This window comes from Geospiza fortis, unplaced genomic scaffold (genome assembly GCF_000277835.1).
Source record: "Geospiza fortis unplaced genomic scaffold, GeoFor_1.0 scaffold53, whole genome shotgun sequence".
Lineage (NCBI taxonomy): Eukaryota > Metazoa > Chordata > Aves > Passeriformes > Thraupidae > Geospiza > Geospiza fortis.
In genome coordinates, this window is record NW_005054305.1 from 10,651,492 (window position 1) to 10,676,110 (window position 24,619).

General features: G+C 39.8%; 1 protein-coding gene across 2 annotated transcripts in view; it reads left to right on the forward strand.

The window, feature by feature from the left end:
- LYN (LYN proto-oncogene, Src family tyrosine kinase) overlaps positions 1 to 23,828 on the forward strand; it is a 49,305-nt gene extending 25,477 nt beyond the window's left edge. For both annotated transcript variants that reach the window (XM_005418318.2, XM_031066576.1), the window contains 6 exons: positions 615 to 767; positions 6,559 to 6,741; positions 8,221 to 8,297; positions 15,370 to 15,523; positions 16,880 to 17,011; positions 22,176 to 23,828. In XM_005418318.2, the coding sequence (XP_005418375.1) occupies positions 615 to 767; positions 6,559 to 6,741; positions 8,221 to 8,297; positions 15,370 to 15,523; positions 16,880 to 17,011; positions 22,176 to 22,378 (902 nt within the window). In that variant the 3' untranslated portion in view covers positions 22,379 to 23,828. The remainder of the gene's footprint in view (positions 1 to 614; positions 768 to 6,558; positions 6,742 to 8,220; positions 8,298 to 15,369; positions 15,524 to 16,879; positions 17,012 to 22,175) is intronic.
- The last annotated feature ends 791 nt before the right edge of the window (positions 23,829 to 24,619 follow it).

Here is a 24,619-nt window from a genome sequence, read left to right on the forward strand (position 1 = left end):
AAATAAAGACAGGACAATAAAATGTAGAACATAAAATCACATAGTAATTTTTCAAAGCCATTCTGAGGACTTGGCCATGAAATTTTTCTGAATAGTTAGATATGTGTGCTAACTGTTCAGCACAGCTGGAAAACCTGAGAATTATTCAACATTCAACATTCATATAAAAGTTATAGCTGGTCAGTGTCTGGAGTAAAAATAATGTTGACCTACTTATGCTTGCACGCACATCTGTCTGAAACTATGTTGCAAGAAAATTTAATGGCAAATTCAGAATACAGATCCCAAACCTGACTCCATTCTACATCTTAATCAACATAATGCCAGGAATAAGATCTGATATTGTATTTACTTGGTGCAAATTGTACTAAGACCCCTTAATAATCTGACAGTAACTAGTAACTGTTTTATTAAATTGTCTCTGAATGTGAAATTTCAGATCAGAGGCACTTAAACTTCTGTGAAAGCAGCAGAAAGGCTGCATTTTCATCATAGCATCTGGTTATTTTGAACATTATTGTGGGCTGGCTGGTGCAATTAAGCAATGTTTGTCTCAAGTCATGTAGCACAGGAGTGTGATGTATTTTGTATTTTGTTTTTCCTCTGAAAACCAGAGCAATCAGATGGCTTATGCAGAAAGTTGGAAAAAGCTTGTATTAGTCCCAAACCTCAAAAGCCATGGGATAAAGACGCATGGGAAATTCCACGGGAATCGATTAAATTAGTGAAGAAACTTGGAGCTGGTCAGTTTGGAGAAGTCTGGATGGGTAAGTTTATTCTTTTGAAATGAGTATTTATCTCTGAAGGAAATGTTGTTTCAGAGTCATTCAAAAAACATAGTGGACATGAACCTGATCCTGTATACTTGTAAAACAGCAAAATCAGGCCCAGAATGTACCTTCTTGTGAGGAGAGAGGGCTTGTAAAAGGGGGTAGATAACTGACAAGGAAGTGGAACAAATCCTTTTGGTGTCTTTTAAAGGAAAAACATAGTGAGTAAGCACTGTAATTTGGAAGGTCAAGGACAATAGAGTCTTTTGTTGTGTTTTGAGGCAGAAATACAAGATTATAGTGAGATGTGGCTCCTGAATCTCAAAACCGATGAGCCTCTCAGAACTTTGTTTCAAATCAGAAAGTGTTAAAGAATATGAAATAGAAAGAAACAGTGTCTTATAGTGAACTGTGGATAGTGGTATCATAGTCCGTTTGTGAAGAAGATGCCTCCTGCAATGTTATTGCCATACTGGGTGAAAAAAGGGAACAGACTTAACCCAAGAGTGTTGTCTGCCAGGGTGCTGCTCAGAAAGTAGGTGATTTATGTAGTAAGACTAGAGATTGAACAGCCCATACCTTGATTAATTAGATAATAATAAAACTGTCATAAGACTTACAAGTTGTAAACATTAATATATGCCCAGCAGAAAATGATAGCATTAATTATTATAACCTGAATAACCTGCTCTGTTGGCTTACAAGTGTATTTCCTCAGTCTTAGTGACTTCCTGCTGGCAAGGGGCAATGCCCAGTGTCACATTCTGTGGAAATGGTTTAATCATCCTGCTTTTGAAATGCTGCCTTTTCTGACATCAGATTATTCTTTTGGCTTCCTCATTGCACGTTCTGTGTGCTATTCATTGCTTACACACTTTTTGCTAGTTAGAATCTTATTTGAGGTAAACTATATCTTCCTCCCAAAGTCTTCATTAAGATTTTTTTCAGGCCAAGTCGTTCTCTTAGCCTTTCCCCAAATCTGTTTTTTGGGATGTTATGTTTAAATAGGAATAAATTTATATAGTTATAATAAAAGATCAGATTATGGTGATGATTATCATTATTAATTTTAAGACCTAAGGTTCTATGGGCAGAGCATTCCTGAGCAACTTGAAAGTGTGTCTCAAAGCTGGCTAGAGGACACAAAGCTATGAAGGGGTAATGTCAGTCTGACAGGAATGTCATTGCTTTTGAAGAGTTGCTCTCATTTAGAAAAGCAAAGCACAGACTGGTGCAGTTTGAGTGGCAAATTAAACACAGTCAACTACAGTGTCAATCAGAAAGCTCTAATTGAGTCTTAGGTGCAATCTTTTGGTATAAATCATGTAAAAAGTGCAAGCAACACATCTCTAATGTATTATATCCAAATTCAGCCTTTATCTGCCTTCACGAGAAGAGGGTTAAGAAACCCTCTAACTATGATATACATGAATGACAATTTAGATATTAGTCAGGACAAGTGTCAACCTTTGTGCAGTTATTTCTGCCTAATAAACCCAGGCAACAAATGTTCAACTTACACTGAAACACTGTGGAAGACTGTGGTAGGAGCTAATCACATGCTTGAAAATGCAGATCGTTTTGGGAAGTGACTACTTCTGCACATAGACACAGAAAATAATAAAACTTTAAAAGGGTGTTTCTGCTTCAAGATGCTTCCTCTTGTTTTTGTCATTATTTTAACATCTAAACTGGGCCTGAGCCCTGTGTCTGAATTGCTGCACTGTGAGAAAAACTAATGTACTGTGAAAGCAATCGCTGCATTTCCTCTTCTTTGCTTTCTTTCTGAAGCGAAAGAAGATGATTTGCATGGCACAGATCCTCTCAAATTCAGGAGCATGGTTAATCTTAGAGCCAAGGAAGTTCAAGATGGAAAAGCATATTAGGTCAGCTGTGTGGTGCAGGGTGTCAGCAAACACTGTGTATTGTAATGATCACCCAGGGAGTTATGTAGGAGTACTGAGCAGTAATCTGGTTGCTGTGCTCTCCTGATTTGAGAGCTGGTTCTTACACTGCCTCCTCACAGAGAACAAAATTGTTTTTCAGCCATCATGTGAATTAGAAATGTTGTTCCATGGTTTCATTACTAAATAAATTTCTTCTTGATAAAGGATACTTAAAATTGTGCTTGCAGAGGGAAGAGTGTCCCACTCAAAGGAATGGTGCTTTTGAGTAAAGAAAGATGTAGAGCTACTGGACAAAATCCCACAAAGAGCCACAAAGATGATGAGGGGACTGGAGCACCTCTCTTTTGAGGGAAGGCTTAGAGGAATCTTATCAGAGTATGCAAATAGCTGCAGGAGGTATGCAAGGTGGCTGCAGCCAGGCTCTTCTTGGTGGTGCCCAGTGACCTGGCCAGGGGCAACAGGCACACACTGAAACACAGAGTTTCCTTCCAAACACTCTCTGTGTGAGCGGCCAAGCACTGGCACAGGCTGCCCAGTGAGGTTGTGGTGTCTCCATTCTTGGAGAGAATCAAATTCCTGGAAAGCCAGCTCTAGGTGTCCCTGGATGTGTTGGACACAGGTCCCTTCTGTGTTTCTGAGAGATATGGGAATATAGAGATAATGGTGATACTGCAACATGAAGACATGCAATTATAGCTTTTATGGTCTTTTCTTTTTAGTATATCTATAACTACTTTCTGGGCTTCCATGTGGACATCTTCCTCTTGAACAGTTTGGAGGAAATTAACTTATATTATGGAAGGAGTAAGAAAATCCTAGGAACAAAAAGCAGGCCTCCATATGCCCCCAGCACTTGGCTGTGTTCCTGTATGACCTGTGCAGAAAATCTGTTTTGTGGAATGGGCAGGTGAATCTCCTCCATCTCTGAAGAGTTACTTTTACACAGAGAAAAGTTACTATCAGTTTTCCAATTCTTTTTCTATCAATAAAAGTGCAATTTATGCATTTTATAGAGATTTTCTGGGTTCAGGCTACCGAGTTAGTGTTTATGTGTGCATTTTGGTCATCAGTGCAGCCTGGGCTTTCTGCCTTCACATTTAATGGGCTGTGTGGAGATGAGTGAGAGATGGAGCTGCTGCTGCATTATTCTGCTCTGCAGCTGAATGATGGCTGTAGGAGGTGAAGGAGTGAAGTGCTGACATGCAGCTGGATGCAGAGAAGCTGCTGTTCCTCAAACTCTTTCCTAGTACCTCCTCCAACAGTAGCTGCTCCAGCCATTATCTGCCATCTAGCAGTGTTGTATCTCCATAGCTCCAACAAGTTGTTCCCAATATCCTGCAGGGAATTGCTGGAAAAGCAAAGGAAGGAGAAAGCTGCATATTAGAGGCTTGTTCACAAAGCTCTGCATCTTCAGTCCTGTTCAGAAATGGTAGGCTCGCCCTCACTTGTCTATTACAAGTTCATATCACACTTTGGCCTGATTAAGCCCATGCAAGAATCTGGGGACAACCTAGCTATGCAGGACACTACTCTGTCAAAATAATAATAATCAACTGCAAAATAAATACTGGAAAACTTATTTTTTTCTGGAGAATTCAATTCTAATATGTAAAAAAGAACATGGCTCATTGTGTGAGACATCATCACACAATCCTCAGACTTTCATGCTAGTGCTTGCTTCACATTTGATTTTTAACAGTAGCTAAAACTGCCAAGAGACTGCCTTCCTGCCATGGTATGAAAGGTTTTTAGACCATGGAGTTCAGTGCATCTGGGCAGCTGCTTTAGTGATGTGATGAAGCAGAGCAGCACTGCAAGAGCAGGGTCTATGTTTTATGCATTTTTGCTCCTAGTGAGAACTGATATGATGTGAATCATGATGCTCTGTGGTATTAATAATCCATGAAGAGAATTCTCAAGCAGGGCTAAAGGAAAGTTAACAAGGCAAATGCAGTGATTATAGTGTAGTTTATTAATGAGTCACATCTTGCTTGCATCTCAGGTGTAAAAGATTCTCTTATTCAATAAGCTCTGAATTAGAATATAAGTAATGTGTGCTTTGGAAGTGTATTTTCTTCTGCAGTTGTTATTTGTACCAGAGTGTGCTCATAGAGCTCATGGCCATCTTGTTTTGGTGTCCCATTCCTCCCAATACATGATGAAATAAATGAACAAGAGAGAAATCCAAGATCAGGTATTTCTAGTGCTCTCACCAGCTGTTTGTTTTGTACAATACCAACAGAGGGTCAAGGTAGACTTCTTTACAGCAGAAGTATCACAGAGATGGTGTAGTAAAGCAAACTATATTTTTTAAAACAAAAGACCTGAGTTTGATGGATATCTTTAGTGAATGTAAAATACTGTTACAAAGTTTATGTTAAGTGTATTGGTCATAATTGCCTCACTGAAATAGTTGTATTAATTAGTATGTTCAGTAGAGAATTCAACAAATTAAGAGTGGAGCTCCTGTTTTGTTTTAGGGCATGGAATGGAATAGTAGAAATGATACAAATTGTCTTTCTGCTTCTTAAACAGAGAGAAATATATTTATTTTCTGTTTTTCTGATGATTATAAATCATATACCTGGGCTTTAACTGTAACTGTAATTTCTTACCATTAGGTAACTTAGAGAAATGCCTTTGTTATGTTTTGACCTGACCATGTTTGGAAAAATAGATTTAATAATCATGCAGGTGAATATTTTTTGATTGTGGCACAGTGACTTTTCTCAGGTGATGATCCTTCTTCAAAAAAGACGCGATGTTCAGAGCAAGCACTTAAGATCTGGAAGTTAGGTCCTTGCTTTGCCACTGATTTCTTTTGTTGGATAATAAATAGCATAAGGAAATGGTGGATTCCAGTTTAGAAGTGTATCCATCATGGCAATGATCTGGACTGTTGCTGAATATGGAAATGAGCTATTTTGTTGAGTCATGAAGGTTTCACCTCTTCTGAGAAATAATTCTACAATGTTGCAATGGGTGTGGGGAAGGATAAAAGTTGCATTGATATCCCTCTTTCTCTTTTATTTCTTCATTTTTCAAATTATATGACTTCACAAGATGAACTTTAGGGTAAAGATAAACTTTAGGATCAGTGCTACTCTATATTTTAAATGCTACTTTGACATTTATTTATTGTTTGGCAAACATTAAATCTGAAAATAATTCGCTGCTTTTCTCTTTACTGCTAGTTCCTTTTCTCTTTACTTGCTAGTTGCTAAAACTTTAGAAGGTTTGCTAAACAGAGAAATGAGCCACAGCCACAGTCTCCTCCACTCCTGGCATGGGCTGTGTGATAAGAAGTTATCACATTTTAAATCTTGTGCTGAGCACTGCAGGATTGCAGTCCTGGCAGCGTGTCCTTGTTGGCCACGAGCACCATTCAGCTGCACTTTCCCGTAATGCTCCCTTTTGAGCACCAGGGGTTACAGGAAGGATTATAAGCATGAGACTGGCATGCATGAAATAAGTGTAATCATGGGATTTAAGATGCTTCAGAAATTTCCAGCCAGTCCTTGGACTCTATTGTTCTGAGTCAATTTAAGTGGACATTCATTGAAATGTGCCTTGACCAAGTATTTCAGGGGCTACTTGTGAATGGAAACTTGGTATGAAGTAAGATAATTTGCTTGCTTTGTTTTTTTTTCAGATAACTGATTTCTAAAAATAGGGGATGGATCATTTTTCTCTGCAGTGCTGTATAAGTTACAAAATAAAAAGGAATTCTAGCATAAATATTTGTGCTACATCTGGCACTTGTTTTCAGGATCTTAGCTATTCCTGGAATCCAACCTCACCTGCTTTACAACTTCCTGCTGGTCGGGACACTGTGGGCTGCAGAGTGACTTCAGTGCACTGATGGTGTTCCCTCCTTGTAGGTTATTATCATAACAGTACCAAAGTGGCTGTGAAGACTCTGAAGCCTGGAACAATGTCTGTGCAAGCCTTCCTGGAGGAAGCCAACCTCATGAAAACACTTCAGCATGATAAGCTCGTTAGGCTTTATGCTGTAGTGACCAAAGAAGAGCCTATTTATATTATAACAGAGTTCATGGCAAAAGGTGAGAAAAACATTACATCTGCATGCTGATTTGGAGTGAGCTAGAGTTAATTTTCTTCCCAGTGGGTGTATGGGGCTCTGTTTTAGATTTGTGCTGAACACAGAGCTGATAACACAGAGATGTTTTTGTTATCACTGAGCAGGGCTTGCACAGAGCCAAGGCCTTTCCTGCTTTTTGTGCTGCCGCACTGGTGAGGGGGCTGGGGGTGCATGGGAGGGTGGGAGGAGACACAGCCAGGACAGGTGACCCCAAGTGACCAGAAGGACATTCCAGACCATGTGGCATCATGTTCAGTATAGAAAGGCAGGGAAGAAGAGGAAGGAGTGACAGTGTTTGTTTTCCTGAGTAACCATTACATGTGATGGGGTCCTGCTCTCCTGGAAATGGCTGAACACCTGCCTGCCCATGGGAAGCACTGAATCAATTCCTTGTTTTGCTTTGCTGGTGTGCACAGCTTTTACTTTTCCTCTTCCTATTAATCTGTCTTTATCTCAGCCCATGAATTCTCTGCCTTTTACCCTTGTAATTCTCTCCCTGTCCCACTGGTGGGAAGTGGGTGAGTGGCTGCATGGGTTCTGGTTGATGGCTGGGGTTAAACCACGACAATCTGCAAGCAATAGTTTAGTGAACTCTTCTGCTTCTCCTAAACTAGTTCCCTTTCTTTTTAAAGAAAGGAATGATAGAGTTATTTCTGAATGTTCAAATATTAAAGGGAGGAACACCTATCCTTAAGATGGGCTGAGGCTTTAATTTTATGACTCATTACTTCTGGTAAGATAAACCATTTTTACAGTTTTCTTAAATGCAGCATTTTCTATTGTTTCTGAATCAGAGGATAACCCCCTGAATAGCTCTGGTTCCCTTGGACTCCCTACCTAACTTTTGTTTCTGGTACCATAGCAAGGCAATTAAAACAAACCTTAGAAATTGCTTTATGTGGGACTTGAGTTGATAAAGGTGAGTGAGGAATGGTCCTGCAAGGGTGGCTGCACTACTAGGAAAGGACTCTCTAGAGCATTACTACACAGAATATGCAAAGTTTCCTTCTCAGATTATCTTGGATAGTAGTTTTTCTTGTTTTGTTCTGTTTACAAGCAATTTTGCTGGTAACTTAATGAACAAATGTTGAGGCACTTAGTCTGCATGACTTGGAAAGGATTGATTTATGTGACTCTCCTAGACAGCTTTCCTGATGGTCCAGAGAGTAGGATGCTTATCAAACTCAGCCCCATTGAACTGAGGTATGGTCTCATGGGAGTTTCCTACAGCCAGGGAAACAGCAAAACTTGAATGTCTGACATGCTGATTTGGGTGTTCCTGTTGTTAAATCATGCAAAGAGACTGTCTTGCCATAGTCAACTTGAAAATACATCAAAATACTTCACTGCATCAGTTTTGTTATCCAGAAAATTAGGGAACCAATGTGGTGTTTATATTTGTAATAAGATGCACTGATCTAATCTTTCTCTGTTTTAACAGGAAGTTTGCTGGATTTTCTGAAGAGTGATGAAGGAAGTAAACTGTTGCTTCCAAAGCTAATCGACTTCTCTGCTCAGGTAAAACTTAAAAAATGTGCTCAAAATAATTTTTTTGAGGTTACTTTTCTTAGAGTCTGAAACTCATCCTAGGCCATTTTATCCTAAGGATTTTTGCATTACAAAAATGCAATTTACAGGTCAATTTTGTGTAAATACAGTTAATTGAAAGGAGGAAGTAGATGGAAGAGTTTTCAAAGGGAATATGTGGTTAGGCTTAACTCTTAGATACTGCTGGTGACCTGTTCAGATGGCAGCAGTACCCAGCTGCCTCCCTTTGTGAAAAGGGTGCTTTCAATTTAAGCAGCTACAAATTGAAAGTGTAAGGACAAGTTGTGAGTTTTTGCTTAGCAGATCCTTTAAGAGTTAATAAATGTGTCAATTTTTACTTCTTAAGTTAGGTTAACTCCTAGGTCAAACTCCTAGGTCAAACTCCTCTTAATCTCAGTATACTCCGCTTGGTTTCAAATTCTTAGGTGAATTATTGTGAAATGGTGTTTCAGGTACTAGTGTATGATTTGTGAACCAGGATGATTATTTCAAAATATACAAGTTATCTCTGTCTTACATGAAATCTGAAGAGAGACTCTGGAGTGATTTGTGTGTCAAAGCCTCAATCAAAGCTCCCAGAGCCTGGTGTTTTGTCTTGGATAGTTATCAGGATTGGGTGTCCAGGCAGGCATGTAACAAAAACAGAGCAGTAATTCTGCATTTGCAGGTTGTACTTCATGTTAGTAGTAGGTAATGATGGCATTTCTGGTAGGTTGTTGTTAACCAACCTTTTTTGGTTTTTTTTTTTAATATGCATTAGAGTTTACAGATTGTTGTACCCTATTATGTTAACTTGTTATAACTTATGAGGAAAGATGGGAAAACAATAATAGATATAATAAAGCATTAAGAATTTACACCAAAAATTCACAACAAGATTATTATATGAATTTTTAGTGTAATTATTGCTATACAAATAATTATAGGGTTAGATATTAGGAAGTATTTCATTACCAAAACTGTTGTCAAACACAGGAATAGGCTTCCTAGAGAGGTGATCAATGCCCCAAACCTGTCATATTTTAAAAGTCATTTGGTCAATGTCCTTAATATATGCTTTAATTTCTGGTTAAAGTGCCCTGAAGTCATAAAGCAGTTGGACTAGATGATCACTGAAGGTCCTTTCCAAGAGAAACTATTGTGTTCTGTAGTATATTATATATCACATATTGTTATGTAGATGTTCAATAGATCAAATACAGGTTTTTATTTCACATAGACTCAGTGGAAGAGCTATTTTTCCTATAATTATTGGTTTAGTGTGGCTATAGGCGCTTTAAATTTTCTGAACTCTTTGGGAAATTTGTCCTTGAGAATTTATTTTTAGTGGAATAAAAGCTTTGTAGATGTGGAAAATCTGCTGGATCCCAGGTCATGGTCTGAAGAGATGAGTGACATTGGGCAGAAAAGAGGTAGCTTTGAAGATAATGTGTAAAATTCAAGAGAGAAAAGCATATCTGTGAGTGCTGATGTGAAAGGAGACCTGAGATGGGGAGAGAAAAGTACATGTGGTTTCACAGCAGACCTTTTTATTGGAGTTGGGGACGTTGTGTTCATTTTAAATTAATGCTGTGTTTTCAGAAATGTAAGGCTTGAAAAGGGTAATGAACTAAAGAGCAACTCTGTGTACAACTTGGGTAAATCACTTTGAGATAACAAGGGTCAGAGATTGTCATTCTCAGAGCTTTGAAGGTCACTTCAAATGGACATCACTTGTCACCCTGATCTGACAGCAACCCCTCACAGCCAGCTCCTGTACTGGGCCCCAGAGGCCAGGACCTTGTGCTGCACAGGTGGTGTGAGAAGCCCCTCTTTAGACCATCAAGAGAAATTCTTGAGGCTGGCTAAGGATGTTCAGAAATGCCTCTCTGAGGATTTCTGGCTGAGGCCCAAACAAAACTTTGGAACAGAGGTACTGGGATTTTTCTTACGGAAAGAATCTGTAGGGTTTTTGAGCACATTTGTAGAGAGCCCTTAATGCCACTGTGTGATAACAGGAGAGTGAAGAATAGACTTGCAGGCTGCATTTGTGTGGTTCCAGACCAGAGATTTCCTTCTCACCAACACAGATGTTCCACCAGTCTTCTCTATCTCTGGCAGTCTGAATTAATTGATAGACCTTTAGGGCAAAAGATGAACAAAAATCTTTTCAGACCTCTGCTAAGGTAACCTGTGGATCACACTTTTCCTGAATGTAGGCTGTGTGTAAAGGAGAAACAAGAGATGTGTGTTTATTTGGCGTGACTCTGGTTTGTACCAATGGAACACTAATTTATTCTTACAGAAGTGATGTTAACCTCTCTGCAGAGCAAAGGGGAAAGAAATTTGGAGAGGTGTGTTTCAGGAGAGTTTAAAGTTAACATAGAAGGAAGCTTGTGGTGAAGAAGTGAACATTCTTATTCTTAGATAAGGCGCTTTTTTTTTTTCCTTGGTGGACACACACTTGAGCTCTTCATTACTCTCTGATCATACCATTCTGGCAAAGCACTTCGCTTTATCCAAGCTTCTCAGGAACACTGAAAATGCAAGAAATGATAGCTGAGCATTAGCTTTTTTTCCCCCATCCATCTGTGATTTTACAAGACACAGGAGGGACGGAATGGGAGAAAGGGAGATGAGGCTGTGGTCTCTGTGGCCATTAGCTGGGTAAAGAAGGCAGTTGTACAGGAAACCCCCGCTGAAGCTGATTTTCCAAGTCAAGAGCACTGTGGGTTGTTGTTTGCATTGCCAGGCTGTTGTTTAGTGCTCCGGAGCTCATTATGCCTTTGCCTTGAAGAATCTTGAAAAAATATGTGTTTGCAAGAGGTGAAACATTCTGACTTTGCAAAATGAGGACTGCTCCTCGAGGTGAAATAAACAACTTTTTGAAAGTAAGTGTTTTTCAAGCAACTGATGAAATGCACTGCTGCTCTGCTATACTGACTTAGCTGTCTGGTTAGGTGAACACACCTGCTGATGGGGATTTTTGGAGACATAGCTGTTACTGGGTTACACTTACATCAGTGCCTACCCTAACTTACAGCTGTGGGGTCTGGACTTTGGTGGTTTACTTTCTGTACTAATGGTCAGGATTTATGAAATCAGGTTTGTGGGAAAGATGGCAAGAAAATGCCTGCTGGGAAGGTGGTCCAGCTCAGTTTCTAAAGCAGCCTGCTCTCTTAACAGAGCTGAAGGTATCATCTCTTGTGTTTTAATCAGTGCATAGGAATAGGGGCTGGGGGAATTTAACATTAGCTATGCCCTGGCAAAGAAGTTTATCCATTGGAGATGAATATTAGAGGTCTCTGAAATGAGAATGTTTTAAGGGAAACTGAGTTTTGCAAGCATATCTTCAAGCACATTCTATCTACCTTAGTACAGAGTAGAGCTGTGGCATTTCCTGTAGGAGTCAGCACCAGCCTGGCTCCTTCAGTTCCTAAAGCAACTGGAAGACTCAGGGTTTTACTGGCTGGTTTCTGTCTTGCCTCAGAGGCAATTTACCAGAAGAGCCTCCAATTCTTTGTTTCCCATTTCCTGAATTCATAGTTGTTCCTGCTTGATTAGATCTGCTGAAAACATATGACACAAATTCAGCAAACCTTTTGTATGTGTGAACTCTTCCTGCTTCTTATGCAAATCCATTACATTCTGTGTAGGATGCACATGTGTAAGGGCTGTGCTTAGGAAAACTGTGCCTGTTTTTACTAAACAAACTCATAACTTTCAAAAGGGTCAAGGCTTTGTCCTAAAAACAGTCATTTCTTCTTTCTCATGCAGTGCTGATTCTTTCATGAATTCTCCTATGATCTACAGCTTGACTGGCAACCTCTTTCTGCCTTCCAAGGCTACAGTGCCATTGAAATAATAATAAACTTAGAATAAAATTAATAGAGATTTTTGATGCAGTGTTTTAATTCCTCTCTACCCTCATTTTTAAAGTCATAGTAGAAAGTCATCCCTAGATTACAATTAATTTTAAGTCTTATTTGGCATTGTAACATTTCCACTGTGTATTCTTTTTCATGCTTCTTTGAATTTTAATGATACACTCTAATGTTCCAGTGCATAATTATATACATTACTTTTATAATAATTTTTTTCTCTGTGAATCTGCTTTAACTACATAGCTGCTTGGCTGGGACAAGAGGAATATGATTTTGCAGCCTTTCCTGACTTCACCTTTAGAATAAGCACTGCTGCAAACTGAAAATTGTTATTACACCGATGTATCATTTGAAGATATGTGTCTTTTGCAGCAGTTTTCAATGGCCAGGTACAAAGTGTCTTCCCCCTCTTCATAGACAGTCATGGGAAGATGAACAGTCTTTTTGAAAACTCTGTGATCAAGAAGTATATTTTATTTTAAACTCTGTAATCCAGAAGTATATTTTATTTTATCATGCATCTGGACATTATCGAAAGGTACAGCTATTGAACCAGACCAAAGCTGGGATCAACCAGCTTTGGTCTGGTTGATCCCAGACCAAAGACAGCCCTGTCCAGATCAGTAACACCTCTACAGTCTCCTGGAGGACTTTTCTTTCATTCCTACCCTGGGTGCTCAGTTCCTAATATGCAGAGATTCTTTTGGGGTTTTTTTGAAAGGATTTAATTTGGGTATTTCTAAAAGTGTGTGTCAGTACTTCATTAAAGGTGACTGGGAACTACTTCTTCTTTGCACTAACACTTGAGCAGTGTAGGCAGAATTCTCTTTTAAAGGCCACAAAAGATATTCCTGAAGCCCAAATTAGCTTTCCCATTCTGCTCCCAAATAGATGTTATGTGTAGCTGAGCAGCCTTGACAGGTACCAATGATCATTAAAAGAGAGAGAAAAAGGCTTTAATTTTCTTTTGTTCATATTAATTTCTCTAGCATTAACATTTCCTTTGGCAATGAAAACCCCACAATAATCATTAGAAGTTATCATGTGGGCTCTGGCACCCGTCTCAATCAAAAAAATCTCAAATTTTTTCTTTCTTCTTTTCCTATAAGGAAAAGTTTAACATGACTAGATGTGTGAATTCAGTTCTTTGGTCACTGTGTTTCCCCTCCTTTGCTGATTCAAAATTCATTGCTGTTAATTTTTTCCTACTTTGGAATTTTCTGCATTTTTCGGTGAATCTAGCACAAATAAGAGGAAATAAAATCATCTTTCCAATGGCTTCTCTTTGTTGGACTTGGAAACTAAATATCACAATCACAAATGTTTCTTTTGTGACGTGATTCTTCATTCCCTATCCAGCAGTTCACCCAAATGTTATATCTGTGCAGGGAGGAAGGAGGGAAGCTGATTCCTCTGTGGAGTTTGATGTATTTTGGTGGCATTACCAGACCTGTCTGCACTTTGGTGTATCTGCCATGCTGGCCAGTCCAAACTCAGCATCAATCTTACAGCAAAACCTTCCCCTTCATCTCTGCTTCCTCCCCAAACCCATGGCATGGGGAGCAGAGAAAGGCAGAGCAGACTCTAAATTAAATACTGCTCTTCTGTTGTGTCTGTAAGCCCCTAATAGGATTCTCTGTGGCAATTATTCACTAGCAGCTACTTCCTTCATTAGTAAATGTTTGACTTGCTTCTAGAAAATGTGAAATGCAGGTGTTGCTCCTTCTCTTCATCAGAGTTTCTTCTTGGTTTGGTGTGAGAACCCCCCTGCACTGTACAAGGGCAATGTCACACTTCTCTGAAGAGTGTATCTGACTGTAACAAGAGGTTTGCAGTGGAGGAAGTGGGAGGGCAAGCGGCTCTATTTTTCCATTGCCTAAACTGAAAAAGGGGAACAAAGACTCTGTGAGGTTTTGTGTTGTAAGTGGTGGCAGCGTGTGCCTTGGCAGCACCCCTCGGGGACTTTTTAAAAACGGATAAGCAGAAGTGATGTTCATGTCCTCTTCAAGTTTGGGCAGCTGCTCTGCCTGCTTTACTGCACAGCTGGAAGGAGGAGCACCTCTGCTGCTGGGGAGAGATCCCTGCATGGTCTGCTCCTCAGGGGAGAGCACAGAGCCTGTGGGGAAGGTGCCAGGGACTGGCACTGCTGAAGGACCCTCCCTGCTTTACTGCTGCTCCACTGCAGATCTGAGGGCATGGGTGCTCCAAATCATGTGGCCAAGAGAGGGCTGTCCTCCCCACAGGCATCCCAGGGCACCTGTGGCACAGGTGGAACCTTGGCTGGGAATGTCCCATCACCAGTCTCTCAAGAAAGATAAAAACTGATGGCTCCCAAAGACAGGGTTTTGTTTTTTTCTTAACTCCACTTAAACTTTTGGACAGGATACAGTCTACACATCAGTTTTATTACTCTGAGTTTAGAAACTATTATCTCTATTATCTCAAATTTTTTTTTCCTGAAAAAGAAAAAAAGTAGTATGGGAAAAAATCATCCCCTCTGCATATTTTTGAGGTTATTAATTTGGTTTGGAAATCAATTTGGGCTGCTGAAATGCAGACTATATTTATTTATGATACTATCTGAGAGCTGGCTGTTGCCAAAAATTCCTCATGTATGAACAGGTACGTGATGCAGAAGAAAATAAAGGTGTTTCCCCTATCTTAGTAATTGCTTCCTAATTGTCCAGGCTTATACTGGGTAGATAGAAAGTTGTTGGGTTTTTTTAACTTTCTCTGTGCTGTTGCTTTATCAGTACCTGCTTCATCAAAGCACCTGTATCCTAAGTCATTAATTACTTCTATTTTCTTAGTATTCAGAAAATAAACTGGTTAATAATTTAGGAAAGAGGATATTTTCATAGAAATCTTAGGAACATTTTATTCCATATTCTGTTTCAGGAAATGTCTTCCATACGTCTCTAATTCTGCCAGCTGTTATTCACTCAAATAATTCTTTCCGAGCTGCTACTGTAAGCAGAGTTTTGCAGGACTGGATCTGTGCATAGATTTTCTATGGCAATCCCCCCCTTTCCTAGCTTCCATCTAAAAACTTCTCCAAAGACACCAATAATGAATAAATGGATGTGGCTTTGCTGACACCTTTGAAGAAAGAAGGATCAGACCTGCTAATGGAGCTCTATGGTATTGAAATATCAAAATAGTTGTTCTTTGGCTTACAGATTGCAGAAGGGATGGCATACATAGAAAGAAAAAATTATATCCATCGAGACTTGAGAGCAGCAAATGTTCTGGTTTCAGACCTACTGATGTGCAAAATTGCTGATTTTGGATTAGCGAGAGTGATCGAAGACAATGAATACACAGCAAGGGAAGGTATGTATTTTTATTTTTTGTCTTTAAAGCTTCTGCCTCTGGGAGGCAGTGAGGCTGTATCTAACAGAAATATGGTCACCAAGGATAGGAAGTGCTGTAAGAGCTTCCTAGGGGCTGCATTCTAATGCCAATTTCTAAAATGAGTAAAGGAAACAAATAACCTTTCTGTGCTGCCCAAGCCTTTTGACGAGTTTATTTTAAATAAATTTGAAAGACAAGGACAACCTACAGTATTTAACTGCACGCAGTTTTTTCCTAAATTGAACAAAGTAATTGCCTAGTCTCAGCTTCCATCTCACAGAATTAAAGGCCAAGAAACTGTGATTTTATATTCTCTCAACATCCCTAAGTGCCTTGTGGACCTCCTTTCAAAGGAAGAAGCCCTAGCAGGTGTAGTTGCTGGTAACAAGAAAAGCTTTAGCAGAACTTTGGAAGCTGTTTGAGGAGCTGCAGCATTAATTTCCATGTTCAGCAGCATAGCAGGGACCATGGAAGGCTGGGTCATGTCCCTGTTCAGCACATGGATGGGAGGTAACAGGGTCAAGACTGGCCAGAGGAAAAACCTGCTGTGAAAGGTGTATGTCTGGGCTTGGCCATGAGTGTTTTGCTAATGTTGTCAAGGATCCTTTCAAGAAGTGTATTGTTGGTTGTAGTGAAATTTTTTTATTTTTGCTTGCATGCGTAAGGGTAGCTTTTCAGAGTGGTTTGTTGGCTGGCTTTGCCCTTCTCCTTTTAAGGACACAGCCTCAGTGTTTCACAGTCTGGATGGATACTCTGATAATGTAGGTGAGAGGGAAAGAACTAAAATATGAAGAAAGAGAGCAGCACACTACAGCTGAGATTAAAGGAAGATGAGCTCTTCAGCAGGCACTGAGTGATTCAATAGATCTGCAGGAAGGGTCTGATCAAGCAGTTTTCAGAGGTACAGACCCATATCTGTGGGTTTTAGCTAGCTCTGGACTTTGTATATTGATTAAATTAATTTCTCAGGTTATAAATTTTTGTGTCAAGTTTCTTTGAAGTGTTTTCTGCTATCAGAAATGTTTCCTAGCTCACCTGGTATTTTGTGCCAGAATGTTAGAGCAGGCTAAAATGGGCTTAGAAAGACTCTGGTTGTATTACTCCTCATTGTCAAATGAATTATTGTAGTATTCTCAACAAAGGCTGCCTGAATGTTTTTATTTAACTGTCAGGAGTTTACTTTTAGATGGCAATTTCTGGAATCAGTTAGTTAGATATGAAAGACAGTAATTTAAGATATGACTTTTTAAGGTATGTCTTGCTACTGCTTTTGCATCTGTGGCTGAATGTGAAATGGATTAAAGTGACTATTTGAGACTGTGCTTTTTTTTTTAGGTGCAAAATTCCCTATTAAATGGACAGCACCAGAGGCAATTAACTATGGATCTTTCACTATTAAATCTGATGTGTGGTCATTTGGGATTCTCCTGTATGAAATTGTTACATATGGAAAGATTCCTTATCCAGGTATGGGCTTGTGGTTTTACTCTGTATTTGGTGCTAAAAGGCAAAGAAAAGACTCAGGGAAGGAGCTGGCAGTAGTGACACTGATGATTGGAAAAATGTCTTTCAGGTAATCAATCTTACTGCTTTGAGAACTTACTAGATGTGTAAGGCACATGCCTCTCCAGGATAAATTTTAGCAAACAGAGAAATGGGACCATGGGTATATAGTCATTTCTATATGCTCTAAAGGTCTTACAACTGCAGGAAATGCAGATCCTGTGTTTTTGATACCCCTGTTTTGTGGACAGAAGCACAGTCCCATGGCAAGGATGCAGTGCTGCAAATTTCAGCAGTGCTTCGTAAGCTGCTGGGGACTTTATTAACATAACATGTGAAGATACTAAGAAAGTGTGTTTTCACAAGCAAATAGGCTGTACTAATTTGTCAGTACTAGCCTAGTCTAAAAAAACATGAAAGCAGACCCTAAAGCAGTGTTGATGTACCACTAGGAATGTTTATTATTTGTTGTTCCTTACAGGCAGGTACAAGGCCACAGAGGTGTGCACATCAAATGGAGTTGCATTGGGTAGCTGTGAGATGGTCATGTGCTTCATGCTTCATTTTTCATTGTTAAACAAAATATATATTCATGTTAAATATATATAATGTAAAATTATATATTAATGTTTCCAGCACATTCAGAGACACATCGTATGAAGGGGTCTTTTATGCACATAAAATTGTTACATGTCAGGCAAAGATGATTAATTCTGGGCAACAGACTGCATTCATTTAAGCTTACTGAGGTTATGGGAAATTGCCCCAAATTCTCTTCTCTTGTGGGCAAATGAGGAAAGTACAGCCATGTTCACCTGCACTGCACATCTCATGGGCAGAGTAACTTCTGAGAAGAGCCTTGGACCCTGACAGGAAAGGGAGACCAGATATTTCATCCAAACAAAGCTTTCCCAGTGCTTCGGGTGTAGAAGCTCTTGCTGTTTAAACAGTGAAAACATTTTCACCACTTCATGAGCAGCTGGAATTCTGCATCCTGAACTGCCAGAGATAGTCAAAAGGCAGACCCAAATCTCTGCAATGACAGTAGGCTGAACACCTCTGGACACAGGGAGATGTGAAATCCCACAAGACTCGGGCAGTGGGAAGGGGGTGATGGCAGCCAACTTTACACTGCTGTGGAAGAACAATGTGACTTTCCATGCAGAGGTAGAGCCAAACCAGACATTCTTATGGCACAGTTCTAGGCCAGGAAAACACTTAAGCTCAAGACTAGCCCCTTTAAACTTCAAGAGGTGATAGGGCTGCTTGCACAGCTAGGTGCTCTGGTCACTTTGTAGGTGAGGGCTATGAAATACTGGACAGCACAGCAGGTCCTCCCAAAGCTCTTCTTAAACACTGCTCATGGAAGCACTGTTTCAGGAGGATGGATGAAGGATCCAGGAAGGGAGATGGGAAGGATCAGAAGGGAGATGTGTGCAGCCAAGTAATGCATGGCTCTTCTCACAGTCCAGATGCCTTTTTTTCCCTGTTAGCCCTTGCCTGTGTGTACAGAGAGCTCCTGCACTGAGCTGGGCTCACAAGATTATTGCTGAAGAATTTCTGCTTAGAAAATGGTCCTTCTCTGAGCAAACGTACAGGGTCACCTGGAAACCAGTACTGCAGAAATACAAAACCCAATCCAATACTTAATTCTGCAGCTAAATCTGCTCTCTTTTTACCTTCATAAGCCATATCTTGGTTTTATTCTAAGAATAAAGTCAGTCTGTACAGCAGACACGGTACTGCTGCACTGCTGTGGGAAAATTTCTCTTCTAGGGGAAGTCTGGGCAATATTTTTTTTTAAATGTGGGAGCATTTTTATGAGCACCATAAATACTCCATGCACTGTGGATTCATTTATCAACCAGCAGTTACATATGGAATCTTGACTGCATTTATCAACCAGCAGTTACATATGGAAGGCTCTTGACTGCATATTAGAAGATTTTAATATTGCAGGTATTTTGTTTTAATATTTGCAAGTATTGCTTGCGTTAAAATGGATGAGAGATATACATCTATTTTAAATAGAAGGATAAATTGAAATAGCCTATTAGACTGAAAGTTGATTCTGAGCACCAGAATCACAGCAAAATATGTGGGTGACCAATCTACTTTACACAAAGAGATGTGACAGATTTGGGCAAATTACCCCAGCATGGCAATAGTAACCTGGTGATAGGCTGTAACCAGTAACAACTGGACAGAAACAGTAAATTGATTTTTCACTTCTAGTGGGAATGCTTCAAAATATTATTTTCAATTATTAACCAGCTCTAGCAACCAGAGTATTCAGCATAGAGCTGCATATTAAACAGTTGGAGTTGAAATTGGCAAGTAGCTAATACCTGTGCTCAACTTGGTAGGAAGCATTTCTAGCCAAGAAATTTGGAACTTTTGTGATCTTTGTTCTTAAATTCCAACAGCTATTTCTCCTCCTGAGAAGCTCAAAGCCATTAGTGGAACTAGAGTTTCAGGAACTACCTCTGAAATATAAAACAAGGATCTGATTCTCTGGGCACAAAAGTTGAATTGGTAGTTAGAACCTAATTTCTGGGTGATTACATAGTATGTCAGTACTGGCAGCATCCATAATTGCATTCCAGTTATGCCTGGAACTCTTCACAAGCTATGACCCTTTCTGTACAGTGGGATTCCTCCTCTGTACCACTCTGTTCACATCATTTCCCAGGCCCTAACATAAAGAAATGTGTCTTTGTGAAACCTAACAGGTACTACAGCATAAATTAACAGACATGTACCAAAACTTTTAGCATTCAAGAGGGTGTAAGTGTGATAAATACATATGTGGGATATATTTCTGTCACTGATTAGGATGTAGATATGGTAAGACAGGTGATTCTTTAGCTACTAAAATAAAAAAATTGCAACAATTTTAAAAAGGTAAAGTTAAACAAGTAGCTATTTTGAGAATACTGTTTGGACTGTGGATAGCCCTTTTTGTTTTAAATTAAACCCCAAACACATGGAAGTATGTACATTACATATTTACTATAAAAATGTTTTCATTTTTTGCTTCTGAACTCACATGGATATTAAACAGATAGTTTTCCTGCAGAGTAGCTAAAACACAGGCTTTTTCCTTAGCATTCATAATGTAACAAATGGTCCTGCAGACAGCAGATCTAAGCACAATCCTATGAAGTACATAAACCCAAAAAATCATCCCCATTCTGCACAAAAGCCCAGTCTTCATATAGCAGCATGGTTAACTAAGATTGTGTAGGGTAGGAATAACTGTTTTACTGCATATATTATATACAATCCCATTTCTTGAGGTTCAGGCAGTCCAGTCACTGTTCTCTATGAAATACTTTATTGAATTTCTTCCTGTACTTAATTTGTCTCTATATAGCAGTAATTCCTTATTCTGTGACAACATGCCCTTCCCCTACTTTGAAATACTTCTTTTCTGCATATGGGCAGTGTTAGTTCAGGAAAACTTCCCTTCTCCTTCCAAAGAGGAACTGAAAATACAAAAGATGTGCCCAAAGTAAGCACTTTGATCCAGACTCAGATTACATGGCTGAGGGTATTTTTGGAAAAGCTTAAAGCCAACAAGCTTGAGCTGAAGTCAACTATATGAGCTATGGCCATCCTGAATAATCCAAGTATACTGAATAAAGTTGTCATTTGGTTGTAATTCAAGTGCGTCCTTACCTGCCAAGTGGCTCAACCCACAGCCACAGCAGTCGGATAATACATGCAAAAGTCTGCAGAGTCTGCAGCAGCAGAGCTGCACCAAGGGTTCAGGGGAGCACCACATCTGCATCTCCACTCTTGACCCTGCTCAGAGCAGGGCCCCTCCTCTCAGCCAAGCAGAGCTGCTCTCCCTGCACCTCTGGGGAGCTGGTGTGTGCAGGAAACTGTCCTGCAAGGACCTGACCAGAGGCTGAATGGCCTGAGAAAAAAAAAAATGGAGGAGCTCTAGTCTTGGGCAGAAGTGCACCACAAGGAGCATATAGCCTGAGGAGTGGCTGAGAGGTCTGGGATACCCTTCCCAAAAGGGAAAGCCTTCTCTGGTGAGCATGAATCTCTAGGCTGAAGCACAGGTGCTTCCTGCATGCCCAGCCATCAGAACAAACAGCATCACTGAGTACAGAAAAGAGGCTGTGCCAGAGAAGGCAATGCAACCACCGGGATAGTTACATCTGCAGGGGAAGGGACAAGCCCAAAGACAGGCTTCTGGGTAGGAAGTGGTGAGCCTAAAATAGCAAAAGCTGGCCCTAGTGTAGCTGACCTTCTGAAAGTAGGTGTTGAAATTGTTCTGAGAACCAGCTTCTCAAGGGTTTGCTAAAGGGGGGAGGGGTGACAGGAAATTTAAAAAAGGGGGGAAAGGATGGAGTCTAGGGCAGGACTCTCATGTGACATTAGCTAGCATGTGAGATGCAGGATGCACTGCTGGTACTTACAGTTCTTATCCTCTGGAAGAAAACCATAGCAGGGAAAAAAAGCAAAGCTCAGCATAGCTGGCAAGAAGGATTTTTATGACAGGAGTAGGACAAGAGGGGAAATTGCCTATTACAGTTAATGATTTCATGAGTGGCTGTCCAGTATCTTGCAATCAGCAGCATTTACACAAAAGTTGCTGTACAAGAAATCCTGAAAGTTTTGGGCAGGCTGACTGCAGTGTGGTCAAACAGGGGGGCTGCTCTCCAGGATGGATGGGTCTCCAGCAAGCAGAGCAGCAGCTCTGCAGCTAGAGATGAAGGCTGGTGCCAGGGCAGGCTTTTGCTGGGAATCACAACACCACACAAATCGGACTAAATGGGGACAGGATTGGTCAGAAGAACAGAACAGAGATGGTTCTGGAGACAAGAATTGTGATTTTTCTCACAGTCTTGTTAGGCTTGGCACTAAAGAGGTTGTGGTGCTCAGCTGCAGAAATGGAAATGTTCCCACCAGGACTTTCAGAGCAAGTCCCTCATTGCCAGTGCACACCTCAACCTTGTTTATTGAACTCATGCTAGGAGTCACCTTTAATAAGTAGCAAAGGTATTATACTAGTGGGTGAAGATCTTTAGAGTGAAGTAAAAAAGAGAAAAAATAAGTTCTCTAGGAATGGAGATAATTTCATCAACTCTTTCTTCTTTGTTTTTTATTGAAGGTATGAGCAATTCTGATGTGATGGTTGCTCTTCAGCGTGGGTACCGAATGCCACGCATGGAAACCTGCCCAGCTGAGCTTTATGATATCATGAAAACATGCTGGAAAGACAAAGCAGAAGAGAGGCCAACCTTTGATTACCTACAGAGTGTGCTTGATGACTTCTACACAGCAACAGAAGGGCAGTATCAACAACAGCCATAGAACAAAGAACACTTTTTCTATTGCCATAGATCATTGGCAGAGACTCTCTTTAGAACAGACTGCTCAAACCAGTTACTTCATGCATTCAGATGTCTTAACTGAGTGTGGAAGCTGAAATGCTGAAGAATAATTCTGCAGAGAAATAATGTCTTTATTTAGTTAAAACAGTTCCTCTAAAGCTTCAAGTTCTCCTTAAAGGCTCTGTGTTTTGCATCTGTAGAAACACCCCAAAGCAAACAGGCTTTTTGGGGTGGGGAGGGAGAAGAAAGGAAAGCAGTCATGTCCTGGTACAGTTTGACAAGACCTTCTTAGGATCTAAGTCATGCAATATGCTACAAGGAGACCTTGATAAAAGGGTTGAGAGGATGCACGAACAGCTGTTTTGAAAACAAAAAGTCACAAAGGAGAACTTACAGATTTAAGGCATGGTGACGTTCTTAAATCATCTTTTTTGAAATACAGCATATTGCAAAAATTATTTTTATATCCTTGTTATTTCACATTAGGTATCAGGCGTACTGTCACCTCCTGTAAGGCTTTCTAAACAGTGTCAAGGTTTCCTGTGAGGAAGAGTCATGTATGTAATTCTTTACACTGAAAAAAGTTCTGATTTTCTGCTGTAAAACCCTAAATTTAAAATCATTTTCAAAGCATTACAAAAGCATCAGGTGCAGAAGTGCAAGATGAACACACGTGACTGCAGACGTGGCAGCGCACCTCACTCTGTGTTCAAGCTTCAGCTTCCCACAAGGCCAAAGCCATCATCTGAGGTCCATGGAAAAGCACAGGACTTTGAAGGAAGTTAATACCTTCATTGCAGTCGCTGAAAATGTTACCAGTGAAAATATTTTAATCTTCATTTTTATTCCTCTGTGATTATTCAAGAATATTCCTTATATTTTTGCTGCTTTAATCAACTAACCTCAAATTTGTTTGAAAGCTAAAACTAGCTCTAGCACTATCAAAAACAATTTGTGGAAACATGCAATGAGATATCAAGTTATATTGCAGTGACACTGCCATTTGTTGCTTAGTATTACAAATTAATTCTTAAAGTGAAGGCAAGTTGCTGTGCTCTTTACATGGAATTGTTCTATCAAATTACTTACCCAAACAGGTGAGCAAACTAGTGCACTTGCAGTGTAACCACAGCACAGCGTAGATTACTTCTTTTTCAAAGTGACACTGGTTCTTAGAGCTGAAACCCAGTACACATCTTTGTCATCCTTCAGCCCAGTTATTTAGGCAAATGGTACTTTGCAGAAGCTTCAGACTTTTCAGAGAAAGCTTCAGTGTGCCTGCAGTCGAAGCTCAGCAGCAGAAGTATTCATGGCTTTTCTTTTCCAGGGGCTTCCTTCAGTCAAACTGTGCAGTTTAAACAGACTCTCAGTTAAATATGTAAATAGTTTCTACTGTATGGTGATTTTTAATTTTAATAAACACTTAATCTGAAGCTAGTAGTATGGCAGTGATTTGAGATAAATCAAACAGCTGATGTTCTATTCCATGGTAGCTTCATGTGGAACAGGGAAATCTCTGATTATCACCACTACCATGATTAATGGACTCTGCTTTCCTTACACCTTTGAGAAACTGAAAAGGACCAAACCCACCATTTTTGCATCCTTCTTGTGGTTTTTTATTATCCTGGAGGTGCATGAAGAAAAGAACAAACTCTCAGCTAATTCTTGAAAACAGCTTCTCAAAAGCCTTTAACATAATAGCCACACTGTGCTTTAGCAACTTTTGGGAAAACATTAACCGTTCAGCACTGGCCAGTAGTTCACTACAGGCTTCATTTTATTTTAAGACTGAAAAAGAAAAAAGAGGAAAAAAAAGCTCTAGATAATGTAACTTTGTCTTTCAAACCATTTCCTGTAGCCAACCAAAGAGCTCTGGGAAGTAAGAGGGAACATAGAACAGTTGCTCAGGGAGTAGGAGGTTACAGTTAGTGTTACATAAAGTTGCTAGACAGGCTGCCAAGGTGTAGCACGATGTAGTTTGAAACAATATTATGGAAATTTTCCAGTATTAGGCTGTTCTGATGATTTTTTTAAACTTCTGTTTTAATTGCTTTTCCTAAAGCAATTTGTTCATAACAGCTTTCTTATTCAAGAGATCAACATTCAGTGTCTCATCTAACTACACCAAAATATTTTTTAATAGCTGGAATAGTTTATGTGGGAGTAGACAAATATTTTAGAAATTCTACCTTGCAGGGATTATAGACCTTCAGAACTA